This window comes from Folsomia candida, unplaced genomic scaffold (genome assembly GCF_002217175.1).
Source record: "Folsomia candida strain VU population unplaced genomic scaffold, ASM221717v1 Fcan01_Sc003, whole genome shotgun sequence".
Taxonomy (NCBI): Eukaryota; Metazoa; Arthropoda; class Collembola; order Entomobryomorpha; family Isotomidae; genus Folsomia; species Folsomia candida.
In genome coordinates this window covers 6,487,961-6,507,186 of record NW_019091195.1, presented here as the reverse complement: position 1 = coordinate 6,507,186, position 19,226 = coordinate 6,487,961, and the positions used below count along the sequence as shown (strand labels likewise).

At 37.1% G+C, this 19,226-nt stretch overlaps 4 protein-coding genes and 2 long non-coding RNA genes across 10 annotated transcripts; 4 read left to right on the top strand and 2 right to left on the bottom strand.

Annotated features, from left to right (window-relative positions):
• LOC110847798 (beta-1,3-galactosyltransferase 1) lies at positions 1 to 4,389 on the bottom strand. 2 transcript variants are annotated; one of them, XM_022094799.2, is made up of 8 exons: positions 4,029 to 4,389; positions 3,088 to 3,654; positions 2,727 to 2,867; positions 1,934 to 2,223; positions 1,594 to 1,829; positions 1,467 to 1,517; positions 1,090 to 1,336; positions 1 to 1,007 (listed from the first exon to the last, which is right to left on the bottom strand). In XM_022094799.2, exons 2-8 carry the CDS (start codon positions 3,257 to 3,259, stop codon positions 846 to 848), a joined length of 1,299 nt encoding a protein of 432 aa, XP_021950491.1. In that variant the 5' UTR covers positions 3,260 to 3,654; positions 4,029 to 4,389; the 3' UTR covers positions 1 to 845. The 2 variants fall into 2 exon arrangements, with proteins under 2 accessions (XP_021950491.1, XP_021950492.1); XM_022094800.2 differs by lacking the exon at positions 2,727 to 2,867 and having other exon boundaries at positions 4,029 to 4,385.
• Positions 4,390 to 5,291: 902 nt separating this feature from the next.
• Positions 5,292 to 10,996, top strand: LOC110847799 (putative phosphatidate phosphatase). Of its 3 annotated transcripts, none has more exons than XM_022094804.2 (6): positions 5,292 to 5,874; positions 6,664 to 6,798; positions 7,241 to 7,304; positions 7,545 to 7,696; positions 9,335 to 9,563; positions 9,645 to 10,996. In XM_022094804.2, the coding sequence occupies exons 3-6, from the start codon at positions 7,244 to 7,246 to the stop codon at positions 10,124 to 10,126; spliced, it is 924 nt and encodes a 307-aa protein (XP_021950496.1). In that variant the 5' UTR covers positions 5,292 to 5,874; positions 6,664 to 6,798; positions 7,241 to 7,243; the 3' UTR covers positions 10,127 to 10,996. The 3 variants fall into 3 exon arrangements, with proteins under 3 accessions (XP_021950496.1, XP_021950494.1, XP_021950495.1); XM_022094802.2 differs by lacking the exon at positions 7,545 to 7,696 and adding an exon at positions 8,253 to 8,404 and having other exon boundaries at positions 5,303 to 5,874; XM_022094803.2 differs by lacking the exons at positions 5,292 to 5,874; positions 7,545 to 7,696 and adding exons at positions 6,235 to 6,575; positions 8,253 to 8,404.
• A 139-nt stretch (positions 10,997 to 11,135) lies between these two features.
• LOC110847589 (Golgi reassembly-stacking protein 2) lies at positions 11,136 to 13,473 on the top strand. 2 transcript variants are annotated; one of them, XM_022094560.2, is made up of 5 exons: positions 11,136 to 11,400; positions 11,553 to 11,666; positions 11,755 to 11,873; positions 11,961 to 12,109; positions 12,254 to 13,473. In XM_022094560.2, exons 2-5 carry the CDS (start codon positions 11,565 to 11,567, stop codon positions 13,213 to 13,215), a joined length of 1,332 nt encoding a protein of 443 aa, XP_021950252.1. In that variant the 5' UTR covers positions 11,136 to 11,400; positions 11,553 to 11,564; the 3' UTR covers positions 13,216 to 13,473. The 2 variants fall into 2 exon arrangements, with proteins under 2 accessions (XP_021950252.1, XP_021950251.1); XM_022094559.2 differs by having other exon boundaries at positions 11,504 to 11,666.
• On the bottom strand, positions 13,251 to 14,274 carry LOC118434891. Its single transcript, XR_004834344.1, has 2 exons — positions 14,174 to 14,274; positions 13,251 to 13,535 (listed from the first exon to the last, which is right to left on the bottom strand). It is a non-coding gene; the product is annotated as an uncharacterized LOC118434891 (long non-coding RNA).
• Positions 13,678 to 15,028, top strand: LOC110847229. Its single transcript, XR_002547622.2, has 2 exons — positions 13,678 to 14,372; positions 14,665 to 15,028. It is a non-coding gene; the product is annotated as an uncharacterized LOC110847229 (long non-coding RNA).
• Positions 15,029 to 15,240: 212 nt separating this feature from the next.
• LOC110847417 (E3 ubiquitin-protein ligase TRAIP) lies at positions 15,241 to 17,492 on the top strand. Its single transcript, XM_022094355.2, has 7 exons — positions 15,241 to 15,550; positions 15,620 to 15,701; positions 15,777 to 15,901; positions 15,980 to 16,207; positions 16,279 to 16,560; positions 16,630 to 16,726; positions 16,793 to 17,492. The coding sequence occupies exons 2-7, from the start codon at positions 15,669 to 15,671 to the stop codon at positions 17,156 to 17,158; spliced, it is 1,131 nt and encodes a 376-aa protein (XP_021950047.1). The 5' UTR covers positions 15,241 to 15,550; positions 15,620 to 15,668; the 3' UTR covers positions 17,159 to 17,492.
• The last annotated feature ends 1,734 nt before the right edge of the window (positions 17,493 to 19,226 follow it).

Sequence of the window (19,226 nt, the reverse complement as noted above, 5' to 3'; positions counted from 1 at the left end):
TTGTCTTTAACTTTATTTTATTGCATAATCAACATAATAATATTGATCAATTAATCTTCCAAAATGCAATTAAAAGACAACAATAATTAATATTTACGTACATTATTTTTTATGAGTTGTCACCAGTACAACATTATTCTTGGCCTAATTCTAAAATATTGGCATGAAAGTGTGATAATTTTGGCGTCACCTTCCCATTGTCATGTTGTTTTACATCAGTGCTGCTAAACCCAACAATGAATGACTACTATACATACTTGGACGGCTCACATTCGATTATAAATTCGTAAAAGGCAAGGCTCCAGTGATCAGACTTCTCTGAGACTATTCAGCAAAGGTAACAAACCGATAATATATATTCCATTGGTGATAAACAGCGGTTATTGTCTTATCGGAAAATAGCATGTACATTATATGGCAAATAACAATTAGTCCATCAGGTTTCATAGTTTCTTAAGTAAACTGCTCAATACTACCATTACACTTCCAGAGTTTGAGATTTTTTTCTTGACATGATATCACCGGACTTGCCGTAGCTTTACATACAGATAATAATACAGTAATTATGTATAACATTGGCAGAAAATAGTAAAAAATATGTACATATCTACTTCAAAACACAATTTAAGCCTTAAGCCTAAGTACATAAGTGCACTACTACATATGTTAGGATTCTGATTAAATCAGTCTATTTAATTGTCAATACACATTACGATTATCAGTGACTAGAGAACTTGTCTGAAACAAATTTGAGGAAGGTGCACATGCACTAAATATACTAAGTGGAGTGCTACGTATAAAGTAAAGATAAATGCTTACTATATATAAGAGGAGATTCATTGAAATTATCTGCTGAACAAGCACAGGTTTCGCAACCGCTTGCTTATATTCTTCGGAACTCTTCGGAGCCATTTGGCTTTCTTCAGGTTGCAAGGGAGTGAAGGGGTGGTCTTCAAATTCGCGTAAATTTTCTTCATTTCTGGCGGTGTCATTTGATGAGAATTGACCTAAAGGTTAAATATCGCAAAATACGTAATGTTATACATACATAAATAATTGAAACAAGTATTTATACAAATCCTTCAATACCATAAATCGTAAGGCACAATCATCCTTTGGCTCTATGCGATTGTACGTGAAAAATGCAGAATCATCCGGGTATATGCCGCTGCGGCGTGCGAGCAAGCCCGTAATATAAATATCTTCCAAATGCAAAATCGGAACAATGGCTGTATTCTCAAGGAGGGTTGGAATTATATTTGATTTCAAAACATAAGCTGTGCCCGATAAGTATCCAGGATAGACTTTGCCCAAATATAAATATTTTGGCATATACCTAAAAAAATAAAATAAGACATTGTAACTCTATTATGTTAATACAGAATAAACTATTTAGCAGAACACATTTGTTTTTATGCACATGCACAGATTTTTTTAATCTGAAAATGAATCTTGTCATCACTTACAATTTAGAAGTAGAATCGCCAATTGGAGTAGCTCCGCAGGTGAGTCTCCCACTGCAAAAGTATATCAATATAATATTAATATATGTAAGCAGCATATATAATTAAGAAGAGATGATTGTGTAATTACATCATTCTTGCATTAGGCATCTCTTGAATTACACGTAGTAGTCGATCAATATTTATAAAAATATCGTCGTCCGTCTTTAAAAGTCGTTGAGGGAATTCCGTTACATTATTCTTGGTGCAAGTCAGATTCACCCATTTGAGCATAGCGACAGATTTCAATGTTAAATTATGGTACGTGTCGCGAAAGTCTTCCATCACGATGTCATCATACTTGGTTGATTCTTCAGCTATAAGCTCCTGTACGAAATAATGGGTCGTTATTGCTAATAATTTCTTAATAAAATATAATATATAATAATTTCTTGAAAAATTGTAAAATTCTTTGGTAATGGGTGACCTACATCAACTGTGGCATTATCACTCCGTCCCAACATAAATAGCAACCGGCAACCCTTCTCCCACAAAACTTGCTTGGATCCCCAAGTTTCTCTGATAACATTTCGAGCCACGATGTTCTTTGGTGCGGACGCGACCATTATAAGCAACTTGACATTATCCGTTCCACAATATGGTGAAATGTCATCCATTCCATTGGTTCCGGTTGGTTGAAGAATGAATGAGTGAGGGTCTCGTAGATCAATATAGTCTTCTATTAAGAGGGACTGATTTATTTTCCAGGTGGAAAGCTCGGCTGTAAGATTTCAAGAGTCGATTACTTATTTTTGACATTTTGATTCAAATTAATAATAAGATTTAGGTTTAAGGTTTACAGAAAGAGTGACAAAAGGTACGTTCTCCCGTAAAGTTTGTGCAACATAATGTACAAAAGCAGAGTTACGAGAAATCAACAATAGAAATAAGCAACCTGTGTGACCTTATATACATAAATACACACCGATTGAAGACCATGTAAAGAGCGATATTCATAAGGAGGTGCTATTTACAACAAAAAAGTGCAACATCATGTAAAATTTGTAGTAAATCTGTACACGCTTTGCATATGAGTCCGCTTGACAATTAATTACATGTGTGCAATTTACGACCTATGTAGCTTAGACGTTGTATTAAAGCATACGGTAAGCGTTAAATTTTCAGTGATTGTAAGGAATGCGGGCGTGAATATTGACTTGATTCTAGTATGTGCTATTACATATTATTGTTACTTTGCCCAGAGATTTTTTCATATACTCTTACACATTCGCTTGTTTTTATCATCCTTGGTTGGAGGTTGCTTTTTCAAAGAACTCGTTTGTTTGCTCCAATATTTAAAAATGTGTCGCAAGTCCGACATTGCAAAAGACTCAGAGGCTGTCCAGTTCTTTTGGCTGCCATTTTCTGAACACATAAACGCCCAGTAATATTCAATTTCAATGTTTCGTGTATTAATCAATATGAATGTGTATATATATATCTGCGTTTGGTACATAATCATTGTACATAATTTATATTATGATGGTTAATTTTCCTAGATTTTCGTAATTAGTGGCAAACCACAACAAACATGGAACACTAGTGAACTAGAACGTAAATTAACTATAAGCAGTACTGGACATACCTAGTCGATAGTTGGCGTCGTTCTCGGGTACGACTTTGGCGTCTTCAGGAGAGATCAGCGTGACGAGGAAGAGAAAGGTGAGGGACACCAACATGATGACTAACAGTGTGGACAGTCTGGAAAACTTTCTCCCCACCCGAATAATGGACATGGAATTGACGCGAATATACATTTTGACTCATCAAGGAGTTAAGTAACAACGTTTCAAAAAGAGAGCTCGCAATGACTGTGTCGATATCAACATAAATACGTTAAGTTTCTGGATTGACTCTGATAAGTTATTGACTAAACAAACATATCGGATCAAATGTGTGATTTGAAAACGCAAGATTCATCAACTGACAAGAACCATGGTAGCTTTTCAAAACAATAAGGTGGCAGTGAAATGCTCATGATGAAGTCCAATGTTAGTAATGTCGAATCTCAAGGGATCAAAGTGATTAGAGGAGGAGTGACAAAAGGTGCCATTATCCGTATCAGGCCTTGAGGTCCACCACTCCTTCAAAGTGGGTTCCATAATTATCAATCATCGCTAGAATTTTCAGATCTTCAATATTTGAGTTCCTTCTGCAATAAAATAATCCATGACTTGAGATTAAAAACTTGATTGCACACACTATTCTGCGTAATAAAGAAAAAATGTATGTACATAAGCTTTAAGGTATGTACTGATGACTTTCCATGCAAATATTGTCGTCCCACAAACTCTAGTCATCGAATAATGAATGGACCAAACAATGATTTAAAGTTTTTGCAGGTTAATTACAAACTACAAGGAAAGTGATTAGAGGAAAAAAGATATAGGAATCCTATAATAGGATGTGTTACATTACGTACACATTTTATCAAGGTGTAAAAAGTTTACTTGTTATCTAAACCCTGGTTTTATATGGCATAATAATCTCCTTTGAATACCTTTCAAAGTAAAGTATTCACCTTACCTTAAGTTATTGCTTCATTAAACGATAAAAAATATAATTTACAGCCGTTGTTAGCAGATTAACAGCGCCGTCAGTAAATTAATATGTTCCAACGAAGGTGAGAGGGAATCTGCTAGCAGAAAATAGTCCTCGTATAAATAAGTATATTCGTCGTAGTAGGGGACAGAGGAGGAGATGAAGAGAGAGACGACGAGATGCGAAACTGGGTGAAAGATGTGCAGGTAAAATAATGACCAAGTGCTAATATAATCCGACAAAACAGGCCTGTTCGTCTACCTACATATCCTTGTGTCTGTACTTATATTATGCCAAAATGTAGACCCACGTATGTATACTATTGTATACCAACTGAACTGCAGTTTCCTCCTCGATCCATCCATGTGACTAAAGATTTGTATTCGTCTCCACTGTTTTATTTTACTCGCCCTCTTGCTTCTGCTTGATTCCATTCTTATTTCTTCCTCTTATTACTCGTTTACCATGCTAACAAACCTTGGGCAACTAGAAGCAATGGGGCTGTACGTTTTCATATATTTTGCATGTATTGGATTAACCACAATAAAGAACTCTCCTTCAACCAAGCTTAATCCACAGCTAAAATAGACATACTCCATGAAGTAGCGGAAGTGCAGAGCTGAGAATTACGTAATTATGTATTAAATATGCTCGCATTTCTGATATGCATCATTTGAGATAGAAAGTGCAATTAGAAGGATATGCAAAAGTATGAATTTTTCAGAAATAAGACCTGCATTTGACTTTACTTCTTTATCATGGGGTCATTTTAATGTTTTTTTTTACCGAAAGTAGTAACTTTACATAATAATTACAAAAAGTCCAAAGCATGTCAAATGCATATGCATGAACATTTTCATTATGATTCTTGTCATCTACAATTAAACGCAAAAAATAGACTCCTCTGAATACAGTCATGCATAAACAAATACCCAGACTCAAACTATAAAGTACGTACAACTGAATACTTGGTGCACAGTACATACATATGTCGTCCTGTCTCGAGAGAAACGTACTCTCTGGCACAAATATGGATATTTACATCTCTCTTCATCTGCAATGGATGGGAGATGGATGGATAGACAGAGAGGACGATGATGAAAAAGAAGAAGGAATGAGCCATGCATGTAATCTGCACACAAAAGAAAAAAAGAAATGAGGTTCTGCACAAAAGAAATTCGCAGCCACGCGAAGCTGCGGGCAAAATAAGTTGGAGAGAGATCAACTCCACAACCAGCAGGAAGAAGGACGGGGAAAAAGAAAGCAGATCATGACCATGATCATCAACTCTCATGTCTCTCCACCCACCAACGCCAACTTTCGATGCATCCCTTCTCTCCGCTTTTTGCAATATCTACTTGACCAGGGAGTAGAGGGAGGAGTTTTTGTATCCCCTCCACCAGCATCATTTCATGGCATTTAATCAGTCTCTTCGTGTGGTTGCATGTTGTGGTGAAAGCGAGGGAGAAAGTGCGAAAGGTGTACGAAGAACCACTTTCCCATCACACGGAGCAGGACAGCGATAAATAGCACGTCAAATGGAGTGAGCCAATAGTTATGATGGTGGTTTACACTCGCTTTGGTGGTGAAGTGAAATAGCCGTCGCGGTATTTTAGCTGTCAGGAGCCAGAAGCAGAAGCAGGAGAAAAGAAGAGTACAGATCTGTAGTGAGTCTGTGAAGTGAGGTGAAATTAGGTCGTTTTTTTGCAGTCTGACTACTCGTTACTTTCTACATCTTCTTTACATCTGTTTTATAAGCAAAATAAGTCAAGCAAAGTTTTCTCATTTGAGTACAAAATTGGAGGAAAGGACGAAGAAAGTACAAAAATTGGTGAGTATATATATTCATTGCATTTATTAGAAGGATTGGAAGATAAAGTCATGTATGTACATATACACCTACATTCTACATTACTAAATTAGTAATACTAATCCTAAGTGATCTAGCAATACAATATCTATGAGGGTGTTTAATAATGTGCTCTCTTTGCACGCACATTGGAGCAGAGTGTCATAAAAATAGCTGCAATTTGCTACCGAGTAGAGCTAAAAGGCTTAATCGCACTCCCCTAAAGCTACATAACATCATCATTTTTGCATTTTACTACATTAATATAGATGGGAATATGCTGTATAGTACACATGCTGAGTACTTTTAACTACCATTTGATTTTGCTGCACGTCATTTACTACATCACCTTCAACAACGACCTTTTAATGCATAGACAGATTTTGATTTAGCAAGAACGTGAGATAATTGGTGAGGTAATAGAAGGTGACTAATTCCTGAGTGAATCTCATGTCATGCTGTCACCACAGTTATTATATAGGCGTTCTATACGAAGCTCTGCAACGACTACGTACAATTTCTACTTCCTACAAGAAATTTTAGTATCTGCCAAAAGCCAAAACTTAAAAAGATAGGTTGTCGTATTGCATTTGTGACGCGCAAATCACAAGTGTAATTAGAGCTTGTCAATTTTTCCATAACAAGTCAGGCGCAGCAATCTTTTTATTTCCTAGCACATTGAGGTTCATAAATAAATATGTACTCATGCCTACTAAAAATCACTTTCCAATTATAAGTCCATAAGCTCATTAGATATCTCTCATTTTTTAGGCTTAAGAGACCAATCCATGGTTGATGTTTGGGATGTAAAAACCTGCAACGGAAACAAGAAGAGTTTTATCTATCACTGAAGCAATAGCGAACTGAATCTTCTTTGACCTGGAAACTGATTACGCCGCTTACAAGGTACGTCTTTACTTATCGTATTGGTAAAACTGTTGTACATATATTTGATATGTTCTACGCACCTTTGCATTCTACATATAAGTAAAAGTCAATATTGTCCAGGCTGTGGTTGGTTGGTCGGCTGAACAGAGTGAATTTCTGACAATACAGTAAAATGATAACCAGCGTATAAACCATTAATTCAAGTGAGAGAGAGAGTGAGATTCATGTTATCCAATGTCGTGGTATGTAGCTATTTGTGGTGAGTCAACCATATCCTGTCCCGTGTTACTGGATGAAGAGTATTTTATTTAGTTTTAATTGGAGTCGTTGCAACACAGTAAAAATTTGATTAGATTTGATTAAGTTTATAACAAGATTATAATTTTAAAGTAGTGCATAAATCTTAATGCACAGTTTAAGATCAAGTTATATTAATCTTGATGAATTAATGAATTCACAGAAGATGACTGACGTGAGTTTGAAATGGCAAACGGTACTGACAGATCTCGCAACACTGGCAACAGGTATTTGCAATATACATTTTACATATCTACATATACTCTAAACAAGTGTATTTAGTAAAATTAAAAATCTTTGAGACATGATTTGGGTGTATCGAGTGATAGTTTATAATCTAATCATGGTACGGTAGAAAGATAAATTGCGAACATTTTGGCAGGATGTATGTACATTTAATTTTGCATTCTATTCAGTATAATATGAAATTGTATTAAGAAATGAGCTTTACTTATTATTGCAAAAAGCCGGAGTCGCCCTGTTTCTTGTCGGAATCTCAACCCCACAAAGAAATGGATTTTTCTGCTCCGATCAGTCAATCCGATATCCTGTGATACCTGGCTCAAAGTTCAGCTCCAAAACGCTGGCTGCAACTTGCCTGTCCATCTCGTTTTTGACGGTCATTGTCACTTGATCATTTTGTCCCCTGTTCGCACGTTCTGTAATAGTTTATGCCCCCTTTTATCTGTTGCTCTCATGTCTTGTTCTCATTTTGTTTGTTAAAAATTCTGTATTTCGTCTGTACTGTCCCTTATTTTGTGTATTAAAGTTCCAAGTTCCTGGTTTCCGTCCCACGATTCTACATATCTGTATCTGTCTGTCAGCTGCTTTTGATGTCATTTTAGCGCATGTTGGACTGGTTTTATTTTCCGCACACACTTACAGTTCTTAACACGGTCAACAGTGGCGAAACTAGGGGGTCATAACTTATGACTCAGTGGTGTGGGACACCAGGCGTTTTAAAGCATGTGATAAAAAAATGTAATGCTACCTACTTAGTGTCTCTTCTTACTTGCATTATGATGACACTGAGCGGATAACATTATGTGACTAGACTACAAAGTTGTAACAAAGGGGGTCCAAAACTCAAATAAAAATGGTCTATTAATTAATTTAGCCAATTTAGAATATAAGTAAATGCATGGTTCTGATGAGGTTCTGATTATTATCTAAAGGCGGAATTACCCTCCTTGTATTTTTTGTTGGAGTCACCCCCATCCGACGAGGATTTTATTGTACCGACGAATCCATCAGATATCCTTTCCACGACAGTACAATTCCCAACTGGATGCTTTACATCTACACGTTTACGATTCCGTTTGTGGTGGTCAGTCATATTTTATTTTATTTGTCCCATATTTTAACAACCATCCCAGCACAACAGCACGTAAATTATTGTGGCATGTCTTTCTTTCTTCTTGTATACTAATTTTCATTCATTTCAACACACGACACTCTACTTTGGAGGAGAGGTTGTGTACTATCAACTCATGGATCTCGATGCCATTTGGATATGTCATAGTCTCCCATGAATGAACAACAACCCTGAAGTGGTTTGATGCCATGGCCACATTTGCGCCCGCCACACCCACTCAAAGGTGCCCAAAAACGCTTTCACTCCAGCTTTCACTCACTCAAATCCACGCCAAAAATCCAATTTTACTCGGATTTTGAAATTTCTTTCACCATTATATTCCCAGATAGATATTTCTTTCTATTCAACATCAAACTCAACTTTTTGAAATTCTTAATATTTTAAAAATTTAAAATTCTGAATGAGCAATGTTGTAGTAATAAACAACGCAATTATGCCGGCGAAATTATCATCAAAAAGGTTGAGTTTGATGTTGGATATAAGAAAACAACTATCTGGGAGTATAATGGTGTATAGATTTTCAAAATCCGAGTAAAATTGGAATTTTGGCGTGGATTTGAATGAGTGAAAGCGCCACTTTCTCCGTATTTTGGGCACCTTTGAGTGGGTGCGGCGGGCACAAATGTGGCCATGGAATCAAACCACTTGGGGGTTCTTGTTCATGCATGGGACATTATGACATATCCAAGTGGCATCGAGATCCATGAGTTGATAGTACATAACCTCTCCTCCATAGTATGCTTTTACTAGCATTTTACCTAAATAAGTTTCTTGCCGTTATAGACTAACCAAACACCCATGCATAGCTTACATATTTATGCATTATCGCTTAATTTAGGTATTTGAAACTCGAAGTTACAAAATATTGCGTAATGCTTACAGATATCCTTGACTGAATTTTTAAGTCATCGAAGATCTCGGTCTACAGGGACATTCCTATCGCGTCCTGTTCCTATATGGTTCTTACACATGTACAGAAGTTTTGTGGATTTCCTCTTTGGATGTGTAGCATCTCAGCTTATGACAGATGTAGGAAAATATACTATGGGTCGGCTGCGCCCAAACTTTATTGCCGTGTGCAACCCCAACATAACTCTAACTCATTGTGACAGTAAGGGAGTTTAATTTAATTAAAGTTAACTGCCTACAATTATAACTTACTCAAGATACATTTATTGAATGACTTTTTCAGTGTATGGAAACAAGTACATAACGGACTACAAATGTCAAGACTCTCAGAACGATGCAAAGGAATCAAGGGTGTCGTTCCCCTCTGGTCATTCCTCATTCTCGGCCTATACAATGTTTTATGTGGCAATATACGTTCAACTTAGATGGAATGTTATGAACAAGCGCAGTCATTTGAGGCTTATCAAATGTGGGATCCAAATCTGTCTCATTCTGATTGCTTATTACACAGCCTTATCAAGGGTTATGGATAATAAACACCACTGGTCAGACGTCTCAGCAGGGGCTCTAATTGGGGTGGTTACAGCTTCACTAACTGCCCGTTACGTGTCAAGTCTAATGAACGATAAGGCATTGAGTGATGATAAGTTACCATACAGTATTAATTCAGGGCCTCTTACGGGAGGAGCCAGGAGACCTCAGTCCAATTACGACTTGGAAGCTCAACAAATTCCTAAGGATCAACCGTTGGGGGATCAACACTAGTACATAAACTAAATTTTAGTGTAACATTTTAGTTTACCTGATTGTAACCGTTCTTAATTTATTGTGTTTTACTTGGGCTACCGATTTTTTAAAGTTTTATTGTCTTGTGCATGCTTGTGGGAAACTTAAGTTCGACAATTGACAAGTATGTATTATAATTAGATATTATACTAGCCACCATACATAGGTATGCACACGAATGGTTAATGAGTATGAGTATGAATATTATGTACCCGTTCACAAATTTTATCCCTATCTAGTTCAATCGCAAGAATATTAATCATCATTAGAAATTAGTACTAATCCTTTAAATGTACATATGCTCGTCCATGTATTAAGTTATGATTAGTGATATCACCAAAGAAAATCAATTTTATTGGGACGACAATCATCACACAAAGACATTTGTTTTTCAGAGGTCTGTCTAATCTAAAGAATTTGTATGGTTCCGATATGCACACAACACGCTGAACCAGAAACGCTTTTGCTCCAATTAAATTTTGGAGATCTGAATGTTTGCCTGCGACACCCAATTGCCTCTTGTATCTTCTAAATACATACTTGAGCCCAAACGCTCATTAATATACTCAAAAGGTAAAAATAATTTTGCAGACCCTGCCTGCCTACTATACATGGTTCGTACTTAATAATAATGCAATAATCCATTCTTGTGTAGAATTAAGGTAGAATTATAATTCAAATTGGAGTTATGCAGAGTTAAATTAAGAGAAAGTGGTGTTTTAATATATTGTGTAATCTAAACAGAGATCCAACACATAGTTCCATTCATAATTATTATTGTTGTTATTCTAACCCAGTGTTAATAATCTGTAATAAAGACTGCGCCGTTGCCAGTTGTTGATAAGCTGACCTAAGAGGTCGAGAGACTTTCTCCATTCATCTTGTATGCAGTACCACGCTGCCCCGATATGACAATATTGCCATTGGTCACGGTAATAGTTAGAAAATCGTAAGAATGACGACTAGATAACCTTGCTTATCTACCCCTATTCATCAGATTATGTGTCCACCAGCTTTTCCCATTGTTTCAGAGTTTAGAAACTTTGGCGTTAGTGGAGACTCAATGGTATTAAACATGAGAGAGGTGACGTGTCGGGGTGACACACGTGGAGGAGCTCAGCTTGAATATTGCCAAGTCAATCATCGATTCTTATGCTAATAATAAATAAATTTCTTGTCAGTCGCTACTGCACCTGCTGGCTGTCAAAATAAAAGTTGAAATATTTAAAAACAAGCCCACTCCTCAGAATAAGGTTAGTTTTGTTTATTATTAATTTTCTGCGGAAGGGAAATCAAGTCAATTTTCTTTTAGATACATTGAATGATATTTATTGTTTGTTGTTATTTCTGTGACAGTTAATTAATCTTGTGGGGACCAGTTGTACTGATTGTTGATAGTTAACAGGACGAAAAAATAATGGGAGGCAGCCAGTCTGTGGAGATTCCGGGTGGTGGAACTGAAGGGTATCATGTGCTTAGAGTTCAAGAAAACAGTCCAGGGAGTCAAGCTGGATTGGAGGTTGGTCAAAATTAAAATTCTATTTAAATGAGGTAATTATGTATGAATGAAGCGTTTCTTAATAATTATTATTGTCTTATATCTGCAGGCCTTCTTTGATTTTGTCATTTCCCTCAACAAGGTGCGCTTAGACCAGGATAACGACACATTAAAGGAAATTCTAAAAGCCAATGTTCACAAACCGATAGAAATGCTGGTATACTCGAGGTGAGAACGTATTTACATTTTACTATGTGCTATGCTATAATTATCTTGAAGGATATCCATAATAATTATTTATATATTTAACCTCAGCAAATCTCAAACGGTTAGAAAATTGGATATAAAGCCTTCTGACAATTGGGGTGGGCAAGGCCTTCTCGGAGTGTCTATTCGATTTTGTTCATTTCAAAATGCATCAGAGAACGTATGGAGGATCCTTGAAATTCAACCAAATTCTCCAGGTTAGAAAATACTACAAATTTGTTAAAATTGAAATGTGTTAAAACGAAGGGTATGCTGTTATCTCGGGAATAATATCCCCCATTGGGATTATCATATATCATTTTAAAAATCCATTGTAAATATTTCTGTTTCTTTCTACACAGCCGAAAAATGTGGCCTTATTTCATACACTGATTACGTGATTGGTGCGGACTCTGTTCTTCATGAATCAGAAGATTTTTACAGTTTGGTAGAAGCACATCATGGACGTCAACTTAAGCTATATGTCTACAACTTGGAAACTGATAAATGTCGGGATGTTATCATCATTCCTGACTCATCCTGGGGAGGGGAAGGAAGTTTGGGGTGCGGAATTGGGTATGGGTATCTACATAGAATCCCTCACACCATGGCTCCACAAGAGACTGCTGTTGGAGAATCTGGAGAAAGTCAAGAACAAGTTGACAAACGCAAAAAAACTTTCTCATCCGCATTGGGTATAGCTACTGAGGAAGGACAAGAAGCACTGCCTCAAACGCCTAATTTGCAACCTGTTACTAGACCTGACTTGAATGGATCAAATAGCAGCACCACTGGCGGTATTGGTGGTTTTGTTCAGTCACCACCTACGTCAACTCCAGCTCCGCAAACCCCTTCGGAAACAAATGTCGTTTCATCGCCTGCTGCTGTTGAAATCCCCGGAATGCCGCCACAAATTACGACACCTCTTTCAATTCCTGGAATGCCACCAATCACTGTATCTGCCCCCGTCATGATGCCACCTCCGCCATTTTCCTCAGCCGCTCCTCCGACTGCAGCTCCTCCACCCACACCAAACGATCCTTCATGGTTTGCAAACGCTGCTCAAAATCAAGCATTTCCCCAAACGGGTTACTACCAGCCACAAGCACCGCCTCAATTTACGCCTCAAATGTACGGTCAATATAACCCTCAGCCATCAGGGTCGAGTTATAGTCCTAATGCTACCCTCCCTGTTCAGAATGTCCCTCTATTTAATCCGGTTGCACCAAATATTAATGATAATAATGCTCCCACTAACTCGAATTTCATAAGGATATTCGACCCAACGGCACCGCCAACAACAACCACGTCTACAAACCCATGATCGAGTGGAAAACCTATTTATATCTAGGTTTTTTGCATCTTCTATATATTTATATGTAATTACTGCAAGGCCGTTTTATCATAAAACGTGTGTAAATACTATTTTATTGAGAGAAACTAATTATCTTTTTTCCTGTTCAATCCACTTTCATCGGAATTAATTATTTGTGCAACTGTCAAAAAACATGTGGGGTTAATTTGGTCCGTGTAGTTTGGTGTTGACGAAAAATCGTTACTATAATAAAATATAAAATTGCAACTTTGAGTATTAATACAATCTATGGATTTCTAATCACCAAAAGAAAGTTGCATTCACTTCTGCTGAAAAGAGGAATAGACGGTGTCCGTACCAAATAGGTAAGCTTCGGCAGGTGGATTTTAGGTTTTTGAATCTCCATAAAAAATAGGTCACAGGGCATGCAATTAGTGTAATAGAACAATAATTTTGAAACAAGTTGCCCCCAACCATCCGCTATGGCCATTATTGTGAGTCGGGTTAAGGGTCCGTAGTACAGAGATTTCTTCTTCATCTTTTGAGTTAGGAAGCTGAACTTTCGGATTATACACCATCTTGAGTGTCTCTAGGCGGCATTTTTCGGCGTTTAGCTCTCATCTCCAAAATGACCTTAAAATCGGTCAATTTTCGCTATCTATATTTCCCCATATTGTTGCAAGTACAATGTCGAGTCTCACATAGCCCTATAAATGGGATATCGTTAGAAAGGTCTCGACGAGCAGATTATGAAAATATATACTTTGTGGCGTCTGGGACGACTCCCTGATTTTTCTAAAACCAAAAAATGTCACTGAGTGACATTAACCCGACTCACAATAATGGCCATAACGGATGGTTGGGGGCAACTTGTTTCAAAATTATTGTTCTATTACACTAATTGCATGCCCTGTGACCTATTTTTTATAAAGATTCAAAAACCTAAAATCCACCTGCCGAAGCTTACCTATTTGGTACGGACACCGTCAATATTGAGACGATGAAGAGTTAGCAAGGAGCGAGTCCAAGTTGAGTCGATGACGTGGTGGCAATGGTAAATTGTTCATCCTGTCACTTGCGGCTTGCCCAGTTCCAGTTGTTCTCTATCTTTGCAGAATTTCTAGGAATTATCTTTCCTTACTTGTTCCCGGCGAAGACGCAATTATGTAAGTCAATTGGTACTACTTTCTTTGAACAGATTTGAAAATTTTCACAAACAAAACCAACGACCATTGATATAAACTGTTGTGAGCCGCTGTGGGGGCAAGCATTTCAAAGTGAAATGCTTTCTCAAATTTATGAAGTGGGTGGGTGCAACCGCAGCTGGTATAGCTGGGGGACATTTGATAATGTTGTATTAAATAACAGTAGCTCACAACTAAGAATGGTATTACTTGTTTCGATTTTCAATTCGTGGTGCCGTTCAAGTTTGAATTTACTTGAACTTTCTTTTTCTAGAATTGCAGATAATCAATTAAGATGATAACTGACGTGCAGCTAGCGGTGTGCGCCAATCTTTTGGGTGCAGGGTTGTTTCTGCTCATCGTTCTCTATCACTACATCGCCTCAAACCACTCCCACAAAGCCTTGTGAACTCTTTTACGATCGATTGGAGTCCCTCTGGGAACAGTCATGTTGTCTTCGGACACAGTTCCAAAATTTCATCAAAGAAGAAATCAAATATACTGTTAAAAATGTAGTTTCTATTTTGAGTCACAATTTGAATCTGATAATGTCATTCATTCCTTTAATATTTTCATTCTTGTTACTTATATATAAAGTAGAGAAAGCAAAATAACATAACATAAAACATTACCAAGTATTATTCTTTACTTGGTAATTTTATCATATTTCACACCTTGCCTGCATTTGAAATATTTACGCGCATCATGCATACGATTTTGTAGACCAAAATCCAATCCTGCTGGGATGAAAGTGAGGTGAAAGCGGGGACGGTGAAAGAAACAATGTCTCACTTTCCCTTGGACAAATTGAGACGACGACTCGCCGTTAGCGGTAAGAGTGGACTCTCCTTCACTTCGTGTTTATCAACTTTGACCAAATCAACTGACGACAACATTGCACAACAGTTTCATTCATTCACGTTTTCACGTAGCTCTCAGAAAATCAATACCGAGAAAACATGTGATTTCTCCCTCTTGGTCGTGTGTGTGCATTATATTTCCATTCCAATTAATCTAATTGCCACTAGTCGTGTTCAATTTATATGTCGACACTCTACTCTATAAAAAAGTTTGCTCTTCCTTGTGGCAAGAAAACGAAAGTACAAACGGTTTAATGGCAGGCTGAAAAAGTTCTTTAAATTATACGACTATTTGATATTGTAAGTCTACAAATATAATTATTATATTACTAGTTTGTTGTAAAATTGAGTGTTACATTTTGTTTGCAGTTTTTTACGGACTTACTAACATATTCATCTCAAAGATATAGTATTCACGATGAGCCTAGTGTGCACAATTTGTCGAGATCTGGTATATATAATAATATTTTACTATAATAGGTAAGTACTCCTAGCATTACTTTTATCATGTGCTATGTTTGTAAAGTTAACAGAACGGCCTCAAGGACTGGAAGATGCTGGCGAATTAATGATCATAGCACTTCAATGCGGTCACATTTTTCATGATTGTTGCATCAAACAGTGGTTTCTTAAAAACGGGCAAAATGACGCGTGAGTTTTACTATCATTTCATTTAATTTTTGCTAAGAATGTTTCAAAACCTAATCAATGTTAAACTCATTAAAAAAGCCAGGGGGCATGTCCATGTTGCAAAACAGTTGTTGTAATTTCGCAAGGGCTACGACTTTTTCCGTCTGGGGATGAAGAAGGACAGGCAATTGCGGAAAAGATTAGCCAAGCCAAAGAACAATTTGAACAGCTGAAGGAGTCACGTGGAGAAATCGATCAATTAAATATGATACTTGAGGAAATGGGGTGTCAACTGGAAAATGAAAAGTTAGAGCATGAAGTTTTAAAGTGAGAAACAACTTTCATAATTATAAAATAGAAATAAAATTGCACTACAAGTATTATTTTAATTTATGCAGATTTGAACACGCACAAAAGCTTTCTGAAATTGATGAATTACAAAGGCAATTGGAGGAACAAGTGAAAATCAACGAATCCAAGGACAACAATTGGAAGGGAATTGTGGACAAGACCATTGGGGAAAAAGAGGCTATTCTTCAACAAATAATGGAAAAAGAGGCACTGGAACAACGGCTCATTGGAGATAGAAAACAACTAGAAGACTCGTACGCAAAGAAAATATTGGATTTGGAGAAAAAGTTGGAAGTCGAGGCTTCCAATAAAGAAAGCATTAAAATCAGGTTGGTACTTTGGTCCCCTATGATTCAAACCAAATAATTACATTTGTTTATTTATTTATTTATTTTCAGAATGATGGAACAGACTCATTTGAATGAAATAAAGCACTATGAAAACCTTCTTAAAAGGGAACCAATGGTTGATATGGCGTGCCAAACGGATGGGAGGGTTGGTCAATTAAATTAAATTCACTCTTTGTATATTTCCAGGGCTAACTATAAGAATCTTTTACAGGATGCTGCATTGCTTCAAGCTCGACTAGTTTCGTACAAATCATGTCTGCTACACATGCAATCAGAAGTTCGGTTATTAGAATCCGAGTACGAAAAGCTTCAACAGCTTCAACCTATTGATGATAGCTTTGGGAGTCTAATGAACGATGCACTGAATAAGTCAATTATTCTGGGCAATTCATCCAGTAATGAGAGTAGTCATCATGTCGACGACAATGATCTTATAGTTATCGATAACAAAATGATAATATCCTCATCTGGTGATGGAGACTTTAACATTCGAGACATTGAAGACTCGTCGACAATGGGCACAAATGAACACGAAGAATATTCCGATGCTCCTTTATGGGCGATTGATGTCGATTGAGTTGACCACGACGGGTATTTCACAAAAAACAAAATAATTTTAGAAAAATCGGTCTTTCGTTCGGAAATACTTTAATAACGCAACTAATTACGTTTAACTTTAACCTCATTATTATGATGCGAGTCGCAGTTGGTTTAATGTTGACATCCCGTGTTTAATTACTTTTACGTACTTGTGTGTAATGACTTTTTGTGGTACTACTATACTTATATATTATTAGGCCGTGATATATTTCTTTGATTTCAACTTGCATAGTTATAGGATTTCTCTCAATAAACGCACATAAAACAGATAGCCATGGGTAAGTCTATAATAAAATACTTTAAAATGATCATTTAATGAGGATCGCTAGTACTTATATATATGTATAGAATCTCTCGAGAGATTCTACCTTACGTGTATATGCAAAGTAATTTGAAGATTACTACGAACCTATTTTCGTCCCTATGCGTATCATTTTTCTTATCTTCTCTTTTTATCTGATTTAGGATGCTTCATATACTGTCCGCATCCAGCAAACCAAATACAATCTCAACTTGGTGGCATCTCAACTCCCAGCCGAGCACTTAGAATTTCCCCGATTAGAATCAGCATTGTGCTGCTCAATTTTGAGAATGGACATAATTTGGATGTGATGTATGGCAGTTTTTGGCATGGATGAGGAGGATATGCGTCCATTCGTCTCTTATTTTTGTGTATGCTGGATGGAAAGTCGCTCTTATGTTTCGTGTTATAATATTATGGCAAGGTCTGCTGCTGCTATTGCTATTGAGCAGTGCAATAAAAAGTGAATTGAAGATCTGCTGTGAAGCGGAGGAGCGTATCAAATAGCGCAGCAATAGGCAAAAAGAAGGGAAGCTATAATATTACACAGCAAAGCAGAGGAGGAAGGGGAACTAGGCTGTCCTTTAGGCTCTCTTTTTGCTCTCTGGGAATTCAGACCTTCTCTCTCTCTCTGCAATGCATGGCTAAGCTTCTCCCAACCAACCAACGAAATCGAAGCTATGTTTGTAGAAAGGGAGAAGAAAAGGCCGTGATGATCATGACGCGACGTTAGCTTGAAACCAAAAGCTCTACCTAAAAACACACTCTACCATCTCATTCAATAGCAAGGCAACTCAAGAGTAAGTCGAGGCTACATAAGTTCAGTTCTCATCATGCTCACAGAATAAGCAAGTTAGAGAAGAACACATTACAATGAACGCTATTTTACTTGGAAGTATGAGTGCTAGATTCCTCATCTTAATAAACCCTTCTTATATGTAACGACGACGGCTTTTAGCTCTTGTCTCGCCTTACTTTCTTGGTTACCCCCAACCAACGCAAGTAAAACTTCTCTCTACCTGCATCACTGCACCACCACAAGATATGCATTTGTGCATAGTCAGTAGTGTGTTAAAGAAAGAACTTGGTCGATTCAGCTAACCAAGTTGAGTTGAGAACAGACACCAGTTGACCAGAAACACACACTGCGTAGACAATTACTTACTGCATGCTTGTAGCAGTGCCCTATTGAATTGGTATTGAAATTTGGACTAGATTTTGAATCTCATGATGTATCTTTCGAAGCTATGGTCATGTCATACTGCAGAAATGCGAAGAAGGGGTAAACTGACAGAGTTATATGCACAAGAGATCAATTGAACTTGCATGCTTACATAAATTCAAAGTTACTTATTAGTTTTGATGAAACTATTCTCGACCATAATAATTTGGGTACCATACAAACCGAAATTATTGTATGTATGTACAATATAGTTTGCTAATAAAAGTAGTACTATAGTTGTGCGCATGTTGCAGTTTACTCTCCCTGTCTTAGTGTCTTATAATAAAACGAAAAGTACAAGTGCTGAGCTCTTCTATGCTCGTCGTGGAAACTCAATACTGGTGGTGGGGGCCCTTACATATTTAAGTATTAAGTTAAGCCCTCTTTGGTTGGCTGATTGTGAATCCCAAAGAAAAAGTGCGAGAGAGTGAGTATATGTACATATGTCTATGAGGAGGGTGACCAGCAGTAGTGCATCTTATTATTATCAACGGGAGTCCTTCTGTAATAGTAGTTCCTCAA

What these genes read in the sequence shown, in the direction of transcription:
- LOC110847798 (XM_022094799.2), bottom strand. Translation starts at nt 3,259, where the DNA reads ATGTATATTCGCGTCAATTCCATGTCCATTATTCGGGTGGGGAGAAAG. An exon ending in GTGATAATGCCACAGTTGAT is followed by an intron (nt 1,830 to 1,933) that starts GTAGGTCACCCA and finishes TATTTCGTACAG; the next exon opens with GAGCTTATAGCTGAAGAATC. An exon ending in ATTGTGCCTTACGATTTATG is followed by an intron (nt 1,008 to 1,089) that starts GTATTGAAGGAT and finishes TTTAACCTTTAG; the next exon opens with GTCAATTCTCATCAAATGAC.
- LOC110847799 (XM_022094804.2), top strand. Translation starts at nt 7,244, where the DNA reads ATGACTGACGTGAGTTTGAAATGGCAAACGGTACTGACAGATCTCGCA. An exon ending in TCTCGCAACACTGGCAACAG is followed by an intron (nt 7,305 to 7,544) that starts GTATTTGCAATA and finishes TATTGCAAAAAG; the next exon opens with CCGGAGTCGCCCTGTTTCTT. An exon ending in TGTCCATCTCGTTTTTGACG is followed by an intron (nt 7,697 to 9,334) that starts GTCATTGTCACT and finishes TAATGCTTACAG; the next exon opens with ATATCCTTGACTGAATTTTT.
- LOC110847589 (XM_022094560.2), top strand. Translation starts at nt 11,565, where the DNA reads ATGGGAGGCAGCCAGTCTGTGGAGATTCCGGGTGGTGGAACTGAAGGG. An exon ending in GGAGTCAAGCTGGATTGGAG is followed by an intron (nt 11,667 to 11,754) that starts GTTGGTCAAAAT and finishes TTATATCTGCAG; the next exon opens with GCCTTCTTTGATTTTGTCAT. An exon ending in GAAATGCTGGTATACTCGAG is followed by an intron (nt 11,874 to 11,960) that starts GTGAGAACGTAT and finishes ATTTAACCTCAG; the next exon opens with CAAATCTCAAACGGTTAGAA.
- LOC110847417 (XM_022094355.2), top strand. Translation starts at nt 15,669, where the DNA reads ATGAGCCTAGTGTGCACAATTTGTCGAGATCTG. An exon ending in GCACAATTTGTCGAGATCTG is followed by an intron (nt 15,702 to 15,776) that starts GTATATATAATA and finishes ATGTTTGTAAAG; the next exon opens with TTAACAGAACGGCCTCAAGG. An exon ending in AAAGAAAGCATTAAAATCAG is followed by an intron (nt 16,561 to 16,629) that starts GTTGGTACTTTG and finishes ATTTATTTTCAG; the next exon opens with AATGATGGAACAGACTCATT.